General features: G+C 39.2%; 1 protein-coding gene across 6 annotated transcripts in view; it reads left to right on the top strand.

The window, feature by feature from the left end:
* Scmh1 (Scm polycomb group protein homolog 1) overlaps nt 1–23,863 on the top strand; it is a 117,195-nt gene that overhangs the window by 58,348 nt on the left and 34,984 nt on the right. For all 6 annotated transcript variants that reach the window (XM_021200169.1, XM_029539677.1, XM_029539678.1 and 3 more), the window contains 2 exons: nt 7,653–7,741; nt 13,022–13,265. In XM_021200169.1, coding sequence (XP_021055828.1) covers nt 7,653–7,741; nt 13,022–13,265 — 333 coding nt within the window. The remainder of the gene's footprint in view (nt 1–7,652; nt 7,742–13,021; nt 13,266–23,863) is intronic.

Genomic DNA, 23,863 nt, shown 5'->3' on the forward strand with positions numbered 1-23,863 from the left:
AATCAAGCTACCTCATCAGTTATTGACAGTTAACTATTAATTGTGGTGAGTCTTCATGAGATGGAGTGACAAGTTATGGGCTCTGGGACATGTTCCTTTCAGGATGCTGAGCTATCTTAACTTTTCTCAGGGGCTATATATCATTTGAAAGAGTTTTAACATTTTCTTCCATGTAAAAAATTATGTGGGAAACTTTCAAGTATGTACAAAGTAAAGAAAACAACACAATTATGTCAATATGTCTTCTGTTGTTACAATTATCATTGTGTACTCTATTTTACCTGTACTTGGTTGTTTCTGTCCTAAAGTACAATATAGTATCACCTTATCATGAAACAGTATGTCTCTCTTATAGGCAAGAATATTTTTAAAACATAGCTATGCCAAAAAAAAGATAAACATATCATATCACATTTAATAATTAAATTCATGCATTTTTATTTTTTGAAACAGGTTTCTCTGTGTAGCCCTGGCTGTCCTGGAACATGATCTGTAGACCAGCCTGGCCTCAGATTCAAAGATCTACCTGCTGCTGCCTACTGAGTGCTGAGTTTAAAGGCGTGAAATAAGCCAGGGTTATTTGTTAATACTATGAACTATTTGGTATTTAGAATTTGCTCTTGTCACACCACCTTCACTTTCTGTATCCCCTGGTCTGTCTCCTTTCACACTCCTTTGATCTCCTCACTGCTTCTGCTTATCTTTTCCTCCCTCTCTACCTCCTTTCTTTACCTCCTCCTCCTCCTCCTCCTCTTTCTACATCTCTCCGATATCCTTCCCTCTCTTCACATCCTCTTCTATGTTTCTTCCTCTCTTCTCTCCCTCTTTTCCTCTGTCCTTTCTCATCTTGATTTTCTTTGAATAAGGTTGGTTGGTAATAAGACATTATGGTTACTTGGATTAATTAATTAATTCTTTTTGGGTGGCTCTGTCACTAACTTAAGAATTTCATTTAAGTGTAGGTGCGGACTTGCTTTTTAATTAATTGGGTTTGCGATTATATGAGTATGTGCATTTTAAAGTAAAGTTTATGAAACAAAGTATCAAAAATTCCTCTCTGTTGCTTTTGCTTTTTGAATAGGCTACCACTTTCTTTAACTTTATTGTTTGTTTTTCATTCAAAAACGATAGCCGCAGACTTTGGATATAGTTCAGAGATAGAGTACTTGCATAGCACGCACACGATCCTGGGTACAGTACCTGACACTGAAAAAGTACTATAAAAGCAAACAAACAAAACAATCTTTAAAAGGGGGGGCAGGAAAGGGGCTGGAGAGATGGCTCAGTGGTTAAGAGCACTGACTGCTCTTCTGAAGGTCCTGAGTTCAAATCCCAGCAACCACATGGTGGCTCACAACCATCTGTAATGATATCTGACGCTCTCTTCTGGAGTTTCAGAAGATAGCTACAGTGTACTTACATTTAATAAATGACTAAATCCTTTAAAAGTAAATAAAAGCAAGCAAAACATTTAGGTAAATATATGTGTGTCTACACACATATATAACTGTTACATATTAATATGAATATATTTGTGCCAGAAGATTATTAATAGGTATATCAGAATTAAAGAGTAATAAGAGTATATATATATATATATATTTGCAATTGTGCATATACATTATGTGTATGCCTATAAAAGATAGCATACTTTACAAACTTGTCTTAGCTTTGTCTTTTTTGTTTACTGGTATGTCCTAAAGATGACTTTACAGTGAAATAGAATTATTCGTACTGCCTCTTCCAGTTGCACAGTGCTATTTGCTATTTTATTGTGCTACTTTTGGATGGAAATTTAGAAGCATCTTGCTGGGGATAGTTGATAGAATGCTTGTCTTGCATACATAAATCTCCAGCACTTCAAGACAATAACAACAAAACAGCAATAACCAAAGGAAGTTGTTGTGTGGACTGGGAATACAACTCAGTGGTAGCTTACTTCTCACTTGCCTACCCTAGGTTATGAAGCTCTAGGATTCAGTTCTCAACACAACAAAAAAGAAGAAACTCTTTAATATAGAGAATGTAGCTTAGTTGATAGATTAACTCGCATGTGTGAGACTGAGAACCTTGGGTTCAACCCCACTCACTGAATAAGCTGAGTATGGTGGTTCGTATTTATAATCCCAGTACTTAGGAATCAGAGATAAAAGAACCAGAAGTTCAAGGTCATCCTTGTCTGCATAATGATTTCAAGGCCAGCCTGGGATTCATGAGGCTGTGTCTCAAACAATAGAATAGAAACATTTTCAGAGATTATTAAAACTATATACTCAGTGATAATAATGAGTATCAAAATAAAGTAATGAAAAATTCTTATAAACCTATGTATCAAAAAAGAAAACAGGGCTGGAGAGATGGCTCAGTGGTTAAGAGCACTGACTGCTCTTCTGAAGGTTATGAATTCAATTCCCAGCAACCACATGGTAGCTCACAACCATCTGTAATGAGATCTGACGCCCTCTTCTGGTGTGTCTGAAGACAGCTTCCGTGTACTTAGATATAAGCCGGAGGGAGCGGGGCTGACCAGAACAGACAGAGGTCCTAAATTCAAATTCCCAGCAACCACATGATGGTTCATAACCGTCAGTACAGCTACAGTGTACTCATCTACATAAAATAAAGAAAATTTAAAAAAATAAAACAAATCAAACCATTGCCAACTCATAGTTAAATATAACTTTGAGTTAAGAATACAACAAATTAAACTACATTTTCACAAGAATATGAAGCGCTGATACCAGCAGAGACCAGAATAAACATTTTATTCAGGCAGAAACTGTATAAAAAAGAAGAGCATTGGAGATCGAACACAGCCTAGAAAGAAATAGACCCATATAGAGCAGGAGATACTCAAAACAAGACTGAGACTCAGCGGACTCAGTTATATGCTACTGCATAGTGAAGCAGGAGGATCTAGTATGAAAGCCTAGAAAAAAGCCGGGCGTGGTGGCGCATGCCTTTAATCCCAGCACTCAGGAGGCAGAGGCAGGAGGATTTCTGAGTTCGAGGCCAGCCTGGTCTACAAAGTGAGTTCCAAAACAACCAGGGCTATACAGAGAAACCCTGTCTCGAAAAAAAAAAAAAAAAAATTCAGTTCCAAGATGACCAATGAGACAACAGATCCAAATGAAAACACTAAAGGAATGTTGAGGAGAGAAGTAAAAACCAAGAGAGTAAGATGGACTAGAAAAGGTAAAATCTCATAGAAGGACATATGAAACCTAGAACATGGCCCACAAAGATCCACCCTGTGCATCTGTGCATGTGGGTTTGTTTGACAGACAAAACAGAACAAAATAAAGGTTTAAAATTAAAGTAAAAAAAAAAAAAAGACCTAAATCTATGTTTAAGGGGACTATTTTTCACTTTCTTGAAAGTGTACTTCAGATTGGTCAACTCTGAAACATTATTCTAGTAAGAATTATTAAATATGAAGGAGGAAGAGAAAGGAAGAAGAAAAGGAAGAGGAGGAGGAGAAAAGACAAGTCTTTTTTTTAAATTGGATATTTTCTTTATTTACATTTCTCTTATCCCTTTTCCCGGTTTCTGCCCCCTAAACTCCCTATCCCATCCCCCTGCTTTTATGAGGATGTTCACTCACATACCTACCCACTTCTGCCTCCCCACCCTCGCATTCCCTATACTGGGGCATCGAGCTTTCACAGGACCGAGAGCCTCTCCTCCCATTGATGTCCGACAAGGTCATCCTCTGCTACATATGCAGCTGAAACCATGGGTCCTTCTATGTGTACTCCTTGGTTGTTGTTCAGTCCCAGGGAGCTCTGGGGGGGGGTCTGGTTGGTTGATATTTTTGTTGTTCTTATGGGGTTGCAAACCCCTTCAGCTCCTTCAGTCCTTTCTCTAAGTCCTCTGTTGGGAACAGATCAGGGAAACCTCTGCTGTTATTTGTGCCAGGGGCCTCAGACCAGCCCATATATGCTGCCTGGTTGGTGGCTCAGTCTCTGGGTTCTGGGTAAGTTGAGACGGCTGGTCTTCTATGGGGTCACTCTCCCTTTCAACTTCTTCAATCCTTCCTCTAATTCAATCATAGGGGTCCATGACTTGAATCCAATGGTTGGGTGTAAGTATCTGCTTCTGTCACAGTCAGCTGCTAGTAGGTCTCTCTCATGGCAGCCATGCTAGGTTCTTGTCTATAAGCACATCATAGCATAGTAGTATCAGGCCTTGGTGTTCCCCATGAGATGGATACTAAGTTGGACCGCCTTTCCTTCAGTCTCTTGTCCATTTTTGTCCCTGCAATTCTTTTAGACAGGAACAATTCTGAGTCAGAAATTTTGACTGTGTCTTAGTTAACCCTGGCCCTACACTTGAGGCCCTGTCTATCTACTGGAGGTATACTCTTTGAGTTCCCTCTCCCCAATGTTGGACATTTTGGTTAAGGTCACTCCTAATGAGTCCTGAGAGTGTCTCACCTCCTGGGTCTCTGGTACTTTCTAGAGGGTGCCCCTGCCTCCCCAAGGCTGCTTGTTTCCATTCCTTCTCTTGGCCCTCTGGGCTTCTCTCCTGTCCCCCTTTTCCCTTCCCCTTTCCTTCTCCCACTCAGGTCCCTCCCTTCCTCCCTCCACCTCCTGTGATTATTTCTTTCCCCTTTCTAAGTGGAATTGAAGCCTCCTCACTTGGCATTTCTGCTTGTTACACTTCTTATGGTCTGTAGGTTGAATCCTAGGTATTCTGTACTTTTTGGCTAATACCTACTTATCAGTGAGTACATACATACTGAAGTCCGTTCGTTTGCCTGCAAACTTCATGATCTCGTTTTAATAGCTGAGTAGTATTCTATTTTGTAAATGAATCACATTTTTTGTATCCATTCTTCGTAGACTACATGGCTTAAAGATCGCAACCTTCCCTCAGAACTACTATTATTGACCCATTCTTCTCAATATTGTGTTTAAACAGTGCTTCTGGAGCAGTCGGTCTAAAACTTGGATGTCTGCTAAAATCACTAGGAAGCTTTACGTAATTTCTTTAGGTTTTAGATTGGTAAAGTCAGAATTTGGGGCAGTAAAACAGATAGTGCCTGTAAATCGCCCCTGAAGGTTCCACTGTCCAAATTTGTGAGCCACTGGTTTAGAGCAGAACTAAACATGATAGAATAAACTGCTTGCTCAGCAACGTTGGCTACCATCGTATGTACTATGCTATGTGAAAGGAAGTCTGTGTGTGGTCTTTATCGTTCAATATTTTCCTTTGCTATATAGCTTTCAGGATCAGTGGAGAGATTTTTTTCCAGAGATACATCGATTGTTTATTGAACTTTATAGAAATGTATAAGTTTTTATTGAAGAAAACCAATCAAAATATTAGAGAGAAGAGGCTTTTTACCATGGTGCCTTAAATGCTTATTTTATAAAGGTAATGTTTAAGGTTTTTACTGAACTAGACTGCAGGAATGTTCTTGGCATTGATAATGCAAGAAAAGTTTGTTGGACCACATCTGCACCTTTGGCCTACATCAAGATCAGTCACAACTCCTATTGCCATTGAAATCTGAGTTGTAGGTGCAACAAGGAAGTAGTTGGAGAATCTTGCCGGAACCAGGAGGAATCCTGGCAGTTCTTCCCATATAACCTCCCCCTGAGCACTTCTCCTCTAGTTCTGTTTCTTCTTTCTTGCACTCTTGGGCTGAAACTTTGATAACCCCAAAGCATGCTTGGAAAGTAGTGCTTTGGGTCAGCATTTTGTCTGACAAATATAGAAATAGGGAAAGCAGAGGAAAGTCCATAGGACTAATGAGTTAATGACACCTCTGTATGCACATTCACATGCCAAGCTCTTAAGAGAGGAGAGCCAAGGCTAGGTGCCATGGAGTCTTATTGATAGCCATAGTTTCTAGTAACTTCCCAAAGCTTGTTACACAAGACATTGGTAATGGTACAGTGGGGGTGGATCCACCTGTTATCTGCAGTGAGTAATGTTCTATGGCTTGCCACCAGAGGGTTCAAATTATAATTAGAGTACAGCTCTGTTGATCTACATTTAAATCCATGACATGATAGTTCACTAAACAGCTGGACTCTACTTCTCCAGTGACTTCCACAACCCCAGGAACACCTGGAAACTCTTGGAATGTCTTCTTGAAGATTTTGAAATGATCCTAGCTAAGTGAGCACAAAGCAGGCTGTGTCAGGACTGACTTAGCATTGTGTGGCCAAGGATAATTTGCTTTACCTTAATTTTAACCTCAAGTTGTTTCACCTGGAACATCATTAGTAAGCTTTAGTACGGCTTGTGTGATAATTAAATGGAATTAACACTGTGAATCAGCCATTAACTTCTGACACCCAAGCTCCTTTTCAATGTAAAACTCAGATCTATGACTTCAAGAGTATTGAAACAAATTTCCTATTCTCTTGAATTTGGATGGGGGGAGATCCACATCACCTGGGAAGTCTTGGAATAAGATACTGCCTTGTCAACATGTATATCTGACCCTTCTACCCTGAAAGATGTTTGCTAGGAGGTAATGAAGTAAACAACTATAAGATAAAGATCTAACAAACAATAGGCAGAGCTTGGTGAATTCTGTAGAATGGTGGAGAAAGGATTATAGAAGACAGGAGTCGAGGAAACCACAAGACAACCCACAAAAGCTACTAACATGGACTCACAGAGACTGAACTGCCCAGTCTGATGTAGGCCCTCTGCATAGGTATAGCTTGGTCTTGCAGGACTCCTAATAGTAGTCGAAAGGGCTATCTCTGACTCTTTTGCCTGCTTTTGGGACCCTGTTTTATCCTACTGAGGATGGGTTGCCTCATCCAGCATTAATATGAGGGGGAAGTACCTAATCCTATTGCAACTTGACATGCCATATTTGGTTGATATGCCTGGGAGGCCTGCCCTTTTCTGAAGGGAAATGGAAGAAGAGTAGATGAGGGTGGGTGGGAATGGGGACAGATGACTGCATTGGGATTATACTGTAATCATAAATAATTTTGGTTTTTTTTTTTTTTTGAGACAGGGTTTCTCTGTATAGCCCTGTCTCTGTATAAACTCACTTTGTAGACCAGGCTGGCCTCAAACTCAGAAATCTGCCTGCCTCTGCCTCCCGAGTGCTGGGATTAAAGGCGTGCGCCACCATGCCCGGCTGAAATAATTTTTTTAAAGATAGGGCAAACCATCATGTATTGAAATCTGTCCCCACTACACTAATGTGACCTTGGACAACCTACCACTCTATCTCCATTGTATCTTCTATAAACTGGGGATAAATCATTGTGTCTGTCTTATGATATTATTTTATATGTGTAATGGTATGTGAAGTGAATAATACATTCAGTACACATTGGCTGTTGGGCTGAAACCCCTATATGTCTGAAAGGATTTTTTAGCTCCTCAAGTTTCAAATGAGATGGAAGATTCTCAGTGACCTTTCTTTAAAATGTTGTACTACTTATTTGCTGCATTACCTAGGGTAAATTTGCATTCCCTCCAAGGGGCCTCCTTTCCTTCACCTGTCTGAGCCACTTCTTCTGTGCAGCTTTTAAACCCTTTTCTAGGGCCTCTGATTCTGTGACTGTCACAGCATAGGTCCAGCAGGAATCGCTAGATTCCAAAAGGAGAACTTAATATTACCTTGTGTTTGAGAACATTTCTTAACCTGTTCTCCATTATATTTACTGCAGGCTTTCGGCTGAATGCCTCCTCTTGGCCCATGTTCCTTTTGAAGACACTAAATGGAGCAGAGATGGCTCCCATCAAGATTTTCCATAAGGTATACTGTCCCTCAGCTATCACCATCTGTAAGCTTCATAAGATCAAATATTTGCCTTCTATCAATTTCTGAGTCTCTGTTGTCTCTTTTATTTCTGTGGCATGAGAATGCTTCTCAAAAACTAGTTCAGTAGAATAATTTTTAAAACACCTATGAATTGGGTGTTATCTACAGAGAATTATATTAAACTGCAATAATGAGAGGATTACTGGTTTCTGGGTTCTAGCTGCCAACAAATCTAATATCTTTTTGTTGTTGATTTGGTTTGGTTTTTTGAGAACTAGAGATCCATATGCTTCTGCCTTCTGAGTGCTGGGATTAAAAAGCATGGACCACCATCACTCTGCTGAGATTTTTTTTTTTTATTTTATCTGCAAAGTGAACTCTTACAGGACTGTTAAGAAATTAAGATGTGTTTATTAAAACTGAAATATAATACAATCCTAAAGCAATTCTTACAGAGTTCTGTAGTCTGTGTTCTAAGTAGGGAGATATGAAGGAAACTGTTAATTATCTATATTAAACTGTTAATTAAACTCTAACATGTTTGTAGCCTTATATATATTATCACACTTAATACCCATCTCTAGCTTATATATACTAAGAATTATTAAACTCAACAACTAAGGAAGCATACTTTAAAATTTTTAATTGCCTTTATTTATTTTTTTGTTTGGCGGGGATTTTGCCTGTGTTAATACCTTTGTACCACATACATGCCTAGTGCCCCCAAAGGCCAAAAGAGGATGTCAGATTCCCTGGAACTAGAGTTACAAATGTTTGTGAACTGCCATGTAGGTGCTGGAAGCCAAACCTGGGTCCTCTGAAAGAGCAACATGCGTTCTTACCTGCTAAGCCAGCTCTCCAGCCCCTAGGATACATGCTTCTGAGTAAGGATCACACAGCTAGTGAGGGACAGAACAGGAATAGTAACTTGTGTTTATTCTTTCTGTACCTCAAAAGGAGAAAGCATTAGCCTGTTGATAGTTGACTTCTCTAGAGGGCTGAGAGTCCCTGTAGAGATAACTGAGTTAGGCTTACCTGTGTTGCTAGTTAAAGTTAAATCATGGGAAAACTCCGATTTCCTAATATATTAGGTCACTTGAAACCTCTTTCAGTGATAAATACCTTAAACTGTAAGGTAGTTATGTAGGGAAAAGCTCCTCATGCTTTGTGGTGCTTACTAGAAAGTAAGAAAAGCAACAGTGTTAAAAAACATATGTGATAAATGCATGACTGTCTTGGGGGCTCTGCCAATCTTACTTTGTAGAATCTTACTTTTATATACCCACACAAGATTAGGCTTGAACCCATTCCAGAATAAAGTAGATTTTAGAGCCTGGCCGGATCTGTTAAATTTTTATCTCTTATGTGAAAAAGATGATGGCATTTCTAAGCAAGAGACTCTGGGAAGGGGTGGGATGCAGCCCCCTTTGATTAGTCTTTCCCCTGTGTTTGGGCTGTCCGGGAACTTCAGAGTTATATGAAGGTATTGCTGGGTGCCTGGCAGAAGCAAACCCCAAACTCTCTAGATGGTTAGACGTCACCGTAAATCAGTGAAGGACTGCTTGGAATGACCACTGGGTCCTGCCTTACAGAAATCTCAGAAACTTTCAAAACACGTCTTACATGGTACAAATGTAACAAACACCACACACTCAAAGTAGTTTCAGACAGTACAAATATCAGCTGAAGCCTGAAGTACTAGAAGAAGAAATAAAAACATTTTTGGTTTTAAATTTAAATTTAAATTTAAAATTTAAAATTATCTTTACATATTTTATTTTGTGGGGAGGGGTACATGCCATACATACATATATGGAGGTCAGGGGACAACTTGTAGGAGCATGTTCTCTCCTTCCACTCTTTAGCTGCTGGGGATGAAACTCAGGTTACAGATAGGACTTGAATTATCAGGCTTGTCAGCAAGTGTCTGTAACCACCGAGCCATCTCACTAGCTCAAAATATCCCTTTTTAAATGCCACATTTTTAAAAGGACAAAAGCAAACATCTGAAAATAAAACAGAAATTTCAAACCTTTGAAATTAAAGATTAAAAAAGGCATCTACCATAATATATGTATGTGTATATGTATATATATGTATATATGTGTGTGTATGTGTGTGTGTGTATATACATACACATACATACACCTATTAAGTATGTATGTATGTATGTATGTTGTTACCCCCTCAGACTATAACATTGAGAAATCCACGCTAAGGAGAAAAAATGAGAATATAAGGAGGCATCATATATGGAAATCATGAAACCCAGAAAGATTAGTTGAGTAAAAGGGAAGTAATATTTGAAGACTTGCATTATCAACTTAAGAGATTATAAGTTTTCCAGCATGTGTAATAGACACAAATACACATTGTAAGAATAAGGCATTGTTATAACTAGAAAATGAAGGTCAATATAGAAGATCTGAGCATGTAATCATCAGGATGCCTTCAGAGTGGGTACATTGACCACAGCACATTTCTCCAAGCCTTCTTCATCCAGCATGGGTGATGGCTTCCCCGTATCAACATAGGTGGGTAGAGCTCCTCTCTCCAGTTAACCTTCCCCATCCCGTGTTCTCTAGTACCTTGCTAGACCCTAAGACTAAATGCAGTTATGACAGAATTGCATAAAAATGACTGAGAGGTACAGGAGGTCAAGCCAAAGGCAATGACTATGTTTCAAAGTACTAAGTCATCTACCTTGAAGCTGATCTCCAACTACACTGTCATTTCAGGATGGAAGTGAAAATCAGACTTTTAAACAAACAAGTGCAGGTAGAGTATAGCTTAGCCATTGGGTATGTTTCAGAAAGAAAGCAATTGAACCACAAAGTAAGAATGAGACACAGGAAGATTTGGTGAAGAAATGGGTTTGTTTTCATGTAGATTATTGTATGCTCTAAGTATAACAACAAAGTGGTTAACTTGGAGTAAAGCAACATAGAAATTAATTACTTATCCCTTTATAACCCAGAAGTAGTTCAAACAGTCTAAAGTTCTTCCATTGTCTAGGACTATATATAAAGATGAAGTAGACTTTGTATGTCATCTATACAGTTAAATTCTTAAGGGAATCCACAAAAGATTATAAATAGAATAACTTCTGAGTTGGTAAAGGAAAAAAGGGGGGAAAATTTTTAATAGAGATGCTTTAGATCTTTTGAATTAGTCGTATAGGAAAGATCTTAAAGGAATCCACCAAACAGCTATAGAGTGTTTAACTTCTCAGTCAGTGAAAAGAAAGTGAGGGAAATGTAATTCATTGAAAAAAGTAAAAGAACCATAAATGAAATTAAGTAGAAACATAGGCAGTAAGATCTCTGTAATAAATTCAGATGGGCTTAGTGTAACCTGCTTGTAGTTCAAGCTTTCAGAAAGCTGAGATGGGAGAATCCCTTGAGCCCAAGAGTTTGGGTCAAACTTGGGAAACATCAAGACCTCTCAAAACACAATTAGGTAAATAAATATTGTTACGACCATCATGAGAAACTTTTTAATTACAACATACTATTTGTAATAGACATATTAAGGCATAGTAACATAAAAATATTGATAGTAGCTATCGGACATGGTAGCACACACCTTTAATCCTGGCACTCAGGAGGCAGAGACGGAGGCAGGTGGATCTCTATGAGAACAAGGATCAGCCTAGTCTATATAGCAAGCTCTAGGCTGGCCATGGCTGCATAGTAAAACCCTATATCAAAAAATATATATATTGACAGTGTAAAAACATAAGAGATAGTACCAGGTAAATCTTTATCAAGATAAAATTTATATAGAATAGAAGGTCAGACAGAGATGTTGATACTACAAAAGCATTAAAGAAGTCACTAAGTGATGAGTTAAAAGTAAGAGTTCACCAAGAAAACAAAGCAATCATAGTAGTACACATGCCCTTTAAAAATAGCCTTAGAGTCCAAGAGGAAGAAATGATAATCAATGGTGATGTTGCAGTTCCTTTCCTAGGAAAATATAGCAATATTTTCTTATAAGATCTCTCCTTATAAGACCCAATGACAAAGCCAAGTGCAGCCTAGGAACCCAGTGAGTCGGTTGAGCATGCTGTAGAACATAGGGTTGCTCACAGAACATGGGTGACCTCACAGCGGCTGCACTGGAAAGCCTTCTTCATCCAGCATGGTGATGGCTTCCCCGTATCTACATGGGTGGGTGGAGCTCCTCTCTCCAGTTAACCTTCCCATCCTGGGATCTCGAGTACCTTGCTAGACCCTAAGACTAAATGCAGTTATGGCAGAATTGCATAAAAATGACTGAGAGGTACAGGAGGGAACTAATCTCAGGAGAGGACACAGTGACCCTTCCTCTGCCTGCCTTCTCTGAGGGAGCATCACCAGGCTGCTAGTGGTGTTCTGTTGTAAGCAGCTGCAGCTGCTCAAATCAAGATGGTTTGCTCAGAGAGCCTCATTCTATAAAATACAACAAAACTGGAAAATCTGCAATCAGTAGGAAATACTTTCATATATATTGCTCAGTGGTTGATAACTAAAGCAGGCAAAAATTCATATATCAAGAGAATTGATCAACTTTTAAGACATTATTCATTTCTACTTTAACTAATTGTTTAATAATAAAAAATTTTAAAATACCATTCATGGTAACAATGGAACATTAATATACCTAGAACAAATGTTCGTAAACAGCATGAGGGGCTGTTAGATGACTCAGTGGGTAAAGATGCTTGCTGCCAGCCCTGACAACCCAACTTTTATCCCTGGGACTCAGGTATTAGAAGGAACCAACTCCCATAATTTGTGCTTTAACATGTATACTATAGTAGTACACCTCCACACATACCCACACAGAAAATAAATCAATGTAACAAAAATTAAAGCATGATATATTTATAGAAGAGACTTAAATTTTGTATAAAACAGAAATCTGTATTAAAGAAGTTTTAAATGGAAGAAGGGAATCCTGTGCATAGATAAGGTTTAAAGTTATCAGTAATAAAGGCCATTTCTTCCCGAATCAATCTAGAAATGCACTGCAGTTCCAGTCAAGATCCAAATAAGTTTTTTTTTTTTTTTTTTTTAATCTTAACTGCAAAAGCCAATTAATTCATTTGAAAGACGAAGGAGAAAGAACAACTCAAAACAAAGCTGAAGAATGATAAAGTAGAGGGGCACTTCCAACCAGGTACTTATGAGGAGAAACGAACAGAGTGGACAGTGAATTTATTTGCAGTTTGATCTGTGTAGCTACCTCACACATTAGAAAAAGGTCTGAATATTTCTGTTTTTCATTTAGGAGCCACCATCACCTTCCCACAACTTCTTCAAAATGGGAATGAAGTTAGAAGCTGTAGACAGAAAGAACCCTCATTTCATTTGCCCAGCCACTATTGGAGAAGTTCGAGGCTCAGAGGTGCTAGTCACCTTTGATGGGTGGCGAGGCGCATTTGACTACTGGTGCCGCTTTGACTCCCGGGACATCTTTCCTGTGGGCTGGTGTTCTTTGACTGGAGATAACCTGCAGCCACCTGGCACCAAAGGTAAAGAGCCACCTGTAGCTCCCTAAAACCAGACCTTAGCTAACACGAGGAATTGTCCAGGTTTAGTGTGATCAGTGTCTTTACTAGCATGCTTCACTGTAGGCAGGGGAAGAATGAGGGCTGACTCCTTAGGTACAAATCGAGGGCTTCTAAAGAATAATCACTAACAGATCAAGAGTAAGATCAAATTAAGCCAGACATGAAATTTGGGGAAAAGTAAAAAATTCTCTCTTCTAAATATCCCAACTTATTCTCAGGCAACACATTTAAAAGTTTAGAAGTGTCATTCTCAGCCTGCAAGGGTTGAGGATTGTGTGGTGAGCTGGGAAACACTGTTGGCGAAGTAGAACCTTTGGAATAAGGGAACTGAGGATAGGCCATACCGCTGCCTGTCACTAGCAGCTAATTCACCTCTAAACCTCAAATGACCATTTATAAAAGAACACCTACTTCAAAAAATTCCTGAGAGAAATAAATGAAATCACATGGACAAAATGCCCACATCTGCAAAATAGCAAGCTCCAAGACAATTTCTGTTTTATTTCTGTGGCTATTTTTTTTTCTTTTTTCTTTCTTTCTTTCTTTCTTTCTTTCTTTCTTTCTTTCTTTCTTTCTTTCTTTCTTTCTTTCTTTCTTTTTTTCTTTTTGTTTTTGTTTTTCACTTTCTTTTTTATTAGATATTTTCTTTATTTACATTTCAAATGCTACCCCCTTTCCTAATTTCCTCTTCGAAAATCCCCTATACCTTCCCTCTCCTCCTGCTCCCCAATCCACCCACTCCATGATTTCTGGCCCTGGCATTTCCCTATACTGGGGCATATACTCTTCATAAGACCTAGGGCCTTTCCTCCCATTGACGGCTGACTAGGCCATCTTCTACTACATATGCAGCTAGAGACACGAGCTCTGGGGGTACTGGTTAGTTCATATTGCTGTTCCTCCTATAGGGTTGCAGACCCCTTCGGCTCCTTAGGTACTTTCTCTAGCTCCTTCACTGGGGACCCTTTGTTCCATCCAATAGATGACTGTGAGCATCCACTTCTGTATTTGCCAGGCACTGGCATAGCCTTACAAGAGATAGCTATATTAGGGTCCTGTTAGCAAAATCTTGTAGGCATATGCAATAGTGTCTGGTTTTGGTGGTTGTTTATGGGATGGATCCCCGGGTGGGCCAGTCTCTGGATGGTCCTTCCTTCAGTCTCAGCTCCAAACTTTGTCTCTGTAACTCCTTCCATGGGTATTTTGTTCCCCTTTCTAAGAAGGAACGATGTGTTTCTGTGGCTATTATTATAGCTATTATATGCTGTACTTATTATCATTACTTATATTATACATGTTATACTAGACTACATCAGCATTGTTATAATACCATTACTATAAAATTAACCATACAAATGCAGGAGTATATATACCATACTACAGTAGCGCCACATACTAAATGAAACATAACAATGCTTGTAATAATGATAGTAGAGATCATCTGTTAATTTCACAGATGTAAGGAGAAAGACCAGGGACCCAAATCAGGGCCAAATTAATTAAAGCAAGCTTTTTTTTTTTTTTTTTTTAATGTACACAGGCTATGTCCCTTTAAAGGTAGGGGTCAAGAGATCAGCATTGGACATGGGTGAGATAAGACTTTTTATAGCAGAGGAGTGGGGGGGGGGTGGCAGGCAAGTAGGAAGGGGTTGTAAAAGCAGAACATGAACAACAAGGTGATCATAACAAGCTCCTGAAACAAAGGTATAGTTGCCATTCCCTGGAACAGGCAGTGCAGAGGCAAACAGGCAGGATAGTTAGGGTTACAGGTTGGGCATAGCCCAATCCTTGAGAAACAGAGATTAAATCATTAACAGGAATGAACCTAGTTTGTCTTTACTATGAGATGGCTTTCAAGCCTAAAATGGAGCCAGGCTGGTTTATCATATCCAAGAGAGATTTTAAGATAGATACTCTTGAAAGCAAAAATAGTAGCTCCATTATCTTAAGTCTAAAGCATATTAGTAAATCTGAAAAAAAAAAGGAAAATTACCCTATTGTTTCAGCATTTCTTTTCTAAACATTTATACAAAACATTAATTATTTATTTATTGGATGCCAACTGTTAACCAAGCTGAGGATTCAGCAGTGACACAAATGGACAGTCTTCCTACTTTAATGCATTCTAGTTATGTGAGACAGATGTAAATGTTTATAATAAATCAGGAAATAAGGTCACTTCAGTGGATAGAGTTATCACAGTTCGGTGGTATATGTGCCATAGCATGAGTAAGGTCCCGGCTTCAATTAATACAAAGAAGGTCATGTTTTAAATGTATATTTTGAAAAAAAATCCTAACATAAATGCACATCCATGGTACCATTGCTATCATTGAAAAAATGCTATAGGTCTATCATTCACCCAGATTTATTTGTGGAGAATTTTCTTTTTCAGGAAAGTTTGTAAAGTTTTCAGTTGCAACCTTGGGGAATAAGAAGGAGCTACGTGCCAGGTGTGGTGGCACACGCCTTTAATCCCAGCACTTGGGAGGCAGAGGCAGTCGAATTTCTGAGTTCGAGGCCAGCCTGGTCTACAAAGTGAGTTCCAGGACAGCCAGGGAAACCCTGTCTTGAAAACAACAACAAAAACAAAAACAAACAAACAAAAAAAAAACAAAAAAAAAAGGAAGAAGAAGAAGAAGGAAGAAGAAAACGATGACAAGCATACAGAGAGAACTGCTGACTGTGCTGCTAATAACACACATGAGCAAGATGAAGGTGTTCTTACTGGAGTATGTAGCTGAGGGGAAGGCGGTGTGAATAGGTGCTGCAGAGGCGGGCAGTGGCCTGATAGTTTATAAACCTGAGTGGCAGTTTTGCTCTTTGTTCTGAATTAATTAGGGAACCACATAGAGATATCAGTGTTTTCAAATTATTATCTAAAAATATTCTGGGTTGCATTCATGCAACCTGGCCACAGGTCAGATGTACCTACAAAGAGTGAAGAGATTTGATTCATTGTTTGAAATTACTTTCTAAAATACAAAAGAATACTTACAGCTCAGTGATAGAAAAGATAGCCCAATTTTAAAATAGACAGGATGTCTGTTAGCAAAAGAATATATTTTGTGTGTGTGTTTGGAGGGGGTCATATGAGGAAAAGTTAAAGGGAGGAAATAAGGGAAATGTGGCAATAATGTAATACTTGCAACACAAAAACAGAAGGTGTGACTATCCCTAAGGGGTAAGGAAACCAGCAAGAAGGGATGTGGGAATGCTGTGGGGGAGGGGGTGAAGAAAAAACGGGTAATTTTATGCATGCATAAAAATGCTATACTGAAACTATTACTTTGTATTCTAACTTATAAACAGGAATATTATTTGGATAGATATTCCTCCAGAGAACATATGCAAATGACCTATATGGTCTGGGAAAGATGCTCAGCACCATGTGTCATTCGGGAAATGCTAATCACACTGCAGTGCCACTTCACACTCACTCATAGCTGTAATCAGAACATGGATAGCGATGAGTGTTGTGGAAGGTGTAGAACAGTTGTACTCTTCATACATTGCTGGCAGGGTTGTAAAATGCTGCAGATGCATTAGAAAACAGTTTGGAAATAACAGAAGCTGGATGGAGTTACTGTATGACACAGAATTTCCACTCACAGGTATATACTCCCCAAAACAGAAAACACATTTCCATAAAACATGAGTATCTTAGCAGCACTGTTCATTACATTCCAGGAACAGATATATTTCAATATATTCACTTAATAAAATATTATTTGGCAACAAAAAGGGAATGGATTGCTGATTGTGCTACAGCACAGCTGTACTGTACAGTTGTGTGAAGTGCAATGAGAATGCCTAGGTTTCAGTTAGTGGTGCTGAAGTAGAGGGATCTTGAACCAAGATGAGGGGAAACAGGCTTTTTAATCTCAGGAAAGTGCCACTCTTCTATATGCTGCAGGAAACATATGTCCTAGATCAGTGTAAGAAATGTGGTGCACACCTTTAGTCCCAGCACTTGGGAGGGAGAGGCAGGCGGATTTCTGGGTTTGAGGCCAGCCTGGTCTACAGAGTGAGTTCTAGGACAGCCAGGGCTACACAGAGAAACCCTGTCTCGAAAAACCAAAAAAAAGAAAGGAAAGAAAGAAAGGAAAGAAAGAAAGGAAAGAAAGAAAAAGAAAGAAAGGAAAGAAAGAAAAAGAAAGAAAGAAAGAAAGAAAGAAAGAAAGAAAGAAAGAAAGAAAGAAAGAAAGAAAGAAAGAAAGAAAGAGAAATGTAATTGCCATTCCCCAACTTGCAAGGCTCTGGGAAACAGCAAGTGCCTTGGAACTGGTGGTTGATGTATTTTTGTTTACTTAAAACTAAAACCAGATAAGTGCTGTTCTTCAGGCTCTGTTCAGAAGTTAGGTAGACTGATTTCATACCTTCTTGTCTAGAAAATTCTGTTCTGTTACTGGAAAATCTAGGCCAGTCAGTCAGGCCACTGAGCCAGAAGATCTGGGAGGTTGTATCTTGCCACTACTAACTACACGTCCCTTTCTGACTGCATCCTTACTGACAAGAAGCATGACTCACTGGGTGCTGATGCTTCCAGGGGATAGGCTAGCAGCTGGCTGCTTTCTTGTGTCTTTCAGAAGCCACAGACTTTATTTCAATGACAGGTGGCCAGAAAGACCAGGCTCAGGGAGCAGAGACCTTCTTCCATACCATTTTCAGCATTTATCATTCCTCTTTCCTCCAGTAGTGCTTCTGTCTCCTCCGTCCTGCCTCAGTAGGCACCAAAGCAAGAGATTTATTGAGCATCCTGCCCTGACTAGGAAGCTACTGACACAGTATGAAAGGAATGTGATTATGCAATCTATTTCACAGAACAAGATGTTTTCTGTCTATTAGTCTGTTTTCCTTTCTGATTATTATGTCTCCTCCATCTTTCCTACCTTCTGGTCATTAGAATGCAATGTTTAAAAATTCAAAGTAAAATAGGAATGTTTCTTGTTGTGGTAAGAAAAAGGTATGTTTACTTAATGTTCTTTCACACATGTTTCATTTAATTTTCCCTTTAACTCTAAATTAGGCATAATTATCTTCAGATACATTTTACTTATGAGAAAACTGAAGCTTAAAATGACTTGGTATATGATATACGAGGCTACAGGAAGAGACAGCTATCAGGCCTAAGCCACAGTACCCGTATACATCATCCCCATACATCACCACATACTCTAAATTCTTCTCCACAGGCCTGTACTATTCAAGCTTCATTTGAGATCCTAGATTTGAGCTTCCAGGTCCTGGTAGAGGAAAGAGACAGTATTTATACTAACAGAACTCTAAAGTAGGTTCTAGGCTCAGTGAGACCACATACCTGTTTTGTCTTTAAGCAAATAATTCTGAATGAGGGAAGCTTAACTAGTGCTTTGAAGAGCCTTAGCCTCTAAAAGTCCCATGTATTAATGAACTTGGGAACAGGTACAACTGGCTCATGACTTTGTCTCCTACTTGATTCCAGATAGTCAGCTCCCCTACTATTCATCTCTGTCTATGTCGAAAGAATCCTACATGCTGATCACAGCCTCTCCTTTCCTTTACCAAGCCAGGCATATGCCTGTTAGCTACTAAACTCATGACACCAGCTGCCAAGTAGGCAACTAATTAAGGATTCTTGGTTATATGAGGCAACAGCTTTTATTTATTTATTTTTAGTTTAATCATTTTTAAGTGAAACAAATCTAAAATAGTATATGCTTTATTTTTAATATAAAAAGTAATAGAATTCATCCCACATGGCATACTGTGATGCTACTCGGGCTTCAGTCATCATAAGTCATTTAACTTCCCTTTGCTTTGGTATGGTAGCAGTTTCAATATAGCTTGACTTCCTAAGTACTTTTCTTTTTTTGTTGGTTTTTTTTTTTTCGTTTTTTTGTTGTTGTTGCTGTTTTCGAGACAGGGTTTCTCTGTATAGCCCTGGCTGTCCTGGAACTCACTTTGTAGACCAGGCTGGCCTCGATCTCAGAAATCCACCTGCCTCTGCCTCCTGAGTGCTGGGATTAAAGGCATGTGCCACCACGCCCGGCCCTAAGTACTTTTATAAGAAGAAGAAAACAAATACACCCTATATCATACTCATTTTCTTTTAAAAACCAGTATATTGCTATCCTGGATCATGTCACACATGATTCTGTTAATTGGGACTGTGTGCTCCAGTCCAATGTCCAGTAGAGATACTACTCTGGAGCACACCTAATGACATACACCGTTAGCTAGACATCTTTTTCATACCTCAAAGACCACTCCTAGTGACATACTTCCTCCAACAAGGCAACACCTACTTCAACAGGACCATACCTCATCCTTCTAATCCTTTGAAATAGCACCACTCTCCAATGAGTAAGCATTCAAATATATGAGCCTATTGGGGCCATTTTTAGTTAAACCATTAGGCAATACCATATTCACTTCCAGATTCTGAGACACAAATGGAGTTGGTTAAAATATAATCCTAGACTACAGGTGGGAACGAATAGAGATAAGGTGAGCACAAGTAAAGTGAACTTTAGGTCATGCCTGAGTGTTATTACTAGCTGGATTAAGGGAACCCTGCCATTAGAGATCACAGTTTTGAGAGTAGGGAGACCAATTGTAAGTTTAGAGGACCAAATGTGCCAAAGAACCCTTAACCTAGGTAAGAGGACTAGAGATTGAAAATTTGGAAAGTTGCAAATTAAGGAACAACTAGGGGATGGTGAGATGGCTCAGTGGGTAAGAGCACCCGACTGCTATCCCGAAGGTCCGGAGTTCAAATCCCAGCTACCACATGGTGGCTCATAACCATCTGTAACAAGATCTGTCGCCCTCTTCTGGAGTGTCTGAAGACAGCTACAGTATACTTACATATAATAAATAAATAAATAAATCTTAAGGAACAACTAAGCAAAGATCTAAAGAATAGAAAAGTAGAGAGTGGAAACGGATGAGCAGAGGTGCAGAATTTTGTTGTTGCTGGTGACTTTTCATTTTATTTTCAGTGTTTGAGTATTTTGTGTATATGTATGTCTATGCACCATGTGCATATCTAGTGCCAGAAAGGACCAGAAGATAGCATCAGATATCAGGAACTGGTGTTACAGAGAGTTGTGAGCCTCTGTGTAGGTGCTGGAACGTGAACCTGGGTCCTGTAGAAGAGCAACCAGTACTCTTAACCACTGAGCTAGCTCTCCAGCTCCTGTGGTAGCTTTGTAAGACAGAGTCTCACACTGTAGCCCCAGCTGGCCTGGAACCCACTGTGTAGATGGGACTGTCCCTAGAACTTGCAGCCATTTTCTTGCTTCCTGTGGGCAAGAGATACAGATGTACACCACTCTACCTGGCTCCCAATTTAAAACAAAAAAACAATAAAAAAGAAGGAGAAGGCTGGACATGGTGGCGCACGCCTTTAATCCCAGCACTTGGAGGCAGAGGCAGGCGGATTTCTGAATTCAAGGCCAGCCTGGTCTACAGAGTGAGTTCCAGGACAGCCAGGGCTATACAGAGAAGCCCTGTCTCGAAAAACCAAAAAAAAAAAAGAAAAGGGGGGGAGAATAAGTTGAAGACAGAAAAAAAGATTGAATATCTAGATCTTAAGGAGAAAGATAGAGATGAGATGAAAGAGGAAGGCACATGAATGCAAAGCTCCCATAGTGGCCATTTGACATGTGGGTCTTTATCTTATAAGCTGTGAAGACTGTTGAATGGTTGTAAGTGGCAAAGTTACAAGTCAGGTTCATTTTCAGGAAAACCATCTTGGCAGCACAAGATGGTGTTCAGAGCCAGTGGCAAGAGGTGTCAACTAGCAAGCTGCTGAAGTCATCACTAGTATTCCATGTAACAGAAGAGAAACTTTTCAGGAAAAAAGAGCTAAGACTAGAGCCATCTCTCTCTTTGTTAGGATGCTAAGATGTAAGGTAGAAAGTAATGCTTATTTTCACAACTATTTTAATGGTAGCTTTATATTTCTTTAGGAGTCTATCCCTATAAGCTGAAATCAATATAAGTTTTTAGTAAAAACATTAATGAAGATCTAAAGTTCTCTCTTCCATCTCAAGAAATTTAGTTTTTTTAACCTGAATCTGTGTTATAATAGAACTAATTTATTATATTTTTATATCTCATCACATGTCACATGAATAGCCATGTTTATTGAGTGGTTTTGGTGAGATAGATTAAACTACCATTTGATTCCATTTCAGTTGATGCTCATGTGATGTCATTATTCTCACTTTATTCACTTGATTAAAAATGGCGGGCTGGTGAGATGGCTTAGTGGGTAAGAGCACCCGACTGCTCTTCCGAAGGTCTGGAGTTCAAATCCCAGCAACCACATGGTGGCTTACAACCATCCGTAACAAGATCTGATGTCCTCTTCTGGAGTGTCTGAGGACAGTTACAGTGTACTTACATATAATAAATAAATAAATCTTTTTAAAAAATAATAATTTTTAAAATGGCAGTACTAGCCGGTCATGGTGGCGCATACTTTTAATCCCAGCACTTGGGAGGCAGAGGCAGGCGGATTTCTAAGTTCGAGGCCAGCCTGGTCTACAAAGTGAGTTCCAGGACATCCAGGGCTACACAGAGAAACCCTGTCTCGAAAAACAAAAACAAAAAAATGGCAGTACTAATACTCACTAAAGTCGTATGAGCAGATTAAAAGTCATTTTAACTAGTGTTCTTTTTCTAATTTTGGAAACTTGATGGCCAGTGTTAAGAATGGCACATACCACCTCTGTGTTTATAAATATGTGTACACCTCTAAACCTGGACAACCACCTGCTTCTGCTTAGCTTCCATTTCTAATAAGGTACAAGATACTGTCTCTTCAGGAAACTTCTGATAGCTAGGATGCTCCTCTGGGTCTCATAAAGAAGCATTCAGTAGCCATGCCAAAAAGAAAAAAAAAAGTATGTGGATTTTGGTTAATGAGTAAACTCATTTATGCTCTGGGTGAGAATAACTGCTTTTCTCCTTTTCTCTTTTTTACTCCTCATTTTTACAGTCCCAACACATGGCATATCATAGCTAATGAACTAGTCTCCACCATTTCCCTGAACAGATATACTAGTTCACACAAAACACACCGGATGTCATTATTCCATCTTTAGTCTTGTGATGTCTTCACACCTAGCAACCTTGACCTTTATTCATACATCTCCTTAACACCATCTGTTAGCAATGTGAGCCTTGGTGGAGGTTATGGAGAGTGTCTGCGCTAAAGGTAGATTGAAACTTGAAATGAAAAGGTAGGTTTGTAGGTTCAAAGCACTATAATAAATGCCCTACTATGTGATACTTATACCTAAATTAAAATTCCCAGGCATCCCAATAGAAAAGGAGTTACACATTCAGTCATGAAGTATTTAGATTTGATCAGGAAGAGCATGTATTATTTTTGTGATGTGAGATTTGTGCAATGAGCCACTGTTCCATAAATAGTCCTCTCTTGATTGCATGATTATTGGCACAAACAGAAGTAGAAATGTGGAGAAATGAGATGTAGTGCTCACTCTAAAATGAAGCAGAGAACTTGGGTTTTTCTCACTGATTCTAATTATATCTGCCAGATGACCAAAATATCTTGCTCCATGCCTCTCTTCTAAGTACCTTAAGCTGTGCCTCGGGGTCCTTGCTGATGCCCAGACACTCGAGAATGAGAGTAGGTTTGGGTATGTGTATTAGCATCTTTCAAATCCCTAGAAACAGTAAGATGTGACTTAAGCAAAACTGCTTATTTTGTGGAAATACATAGAACTCATGGAGGTTTTGTTGTATCATGGACCAGCATGAGTACATACTGACTTATAAAACCTTTCTGCTTTTTACAGTTTTATTACATATTTCATACATGTAGTATATCTTGATCCTATCTATCCCTTACTTCTCCCTTTCCAACTCTTCCAAGGACCCCCAATAATATCTCCCTCCTAACTTCATGTCCTTTTATGTTTATTTATGTATTTATGTATTTATTTATTTATCCCACTGAATCCAACAGTATTGTGTATACTTGCATGAGCATGGGTCACCCACAGCAGCATAGGGAATCCAGTAATAAGCCACCCTCTCTGGGGAGAAAAAGATTCTTCTTTCCTTAGTAGCTGTCAGCCGTTCAGGGTTGGGATACCCTCTTCCTGCTTCATGCTGGAATTGCTAACTGAGTTGGTTTTGTGCAGATTTTATGTGTATAGGTAACCACAATATAAGTTCATGTGTGCAATAGCCATGTCAAGGCCAAGGGTCAAAATTTCATAGCCCTTCCTTCCTTATCCTCTGACTTCACTTTCTTTCTATCCCCTCTCTGGAGATGTTTCCTGAGCTCTGGAGTGGTGACACAGATGTCCCACCCAGGCAAAGGATTCAGAGTCACTTGTTCTTAGAGCTTAGATATCCCCACCACAAATAAAATAAATAAATTAGTCTTAAGAATTTTTCCTGCTGGGCATGGTGGCGCACGCCTTTAAATCCCAGCACTCGGGAGGCAGAGGCAGGTGGATTTCTGAGTTCGAGGACAGCCTGGTCTACAAAGTGAGTTCCAGGACAGCCAGGGCTACAGAGAGAAACCCTGTCTC

Source organism: Mus pahari, chromosome 6 (genome assembly GCF_900095145.1).
Source record: "Mus pahari chromosome 6, PAHARI_EIJ_v1.1, whole genome shotgun sequence".
NCBI classification, from domain to species: domain Eukaryota; kingdom Metazoa; phylum Chordata; class Mammalia; order Rodentia; family Muridae; genus Mus; species Mus pahari.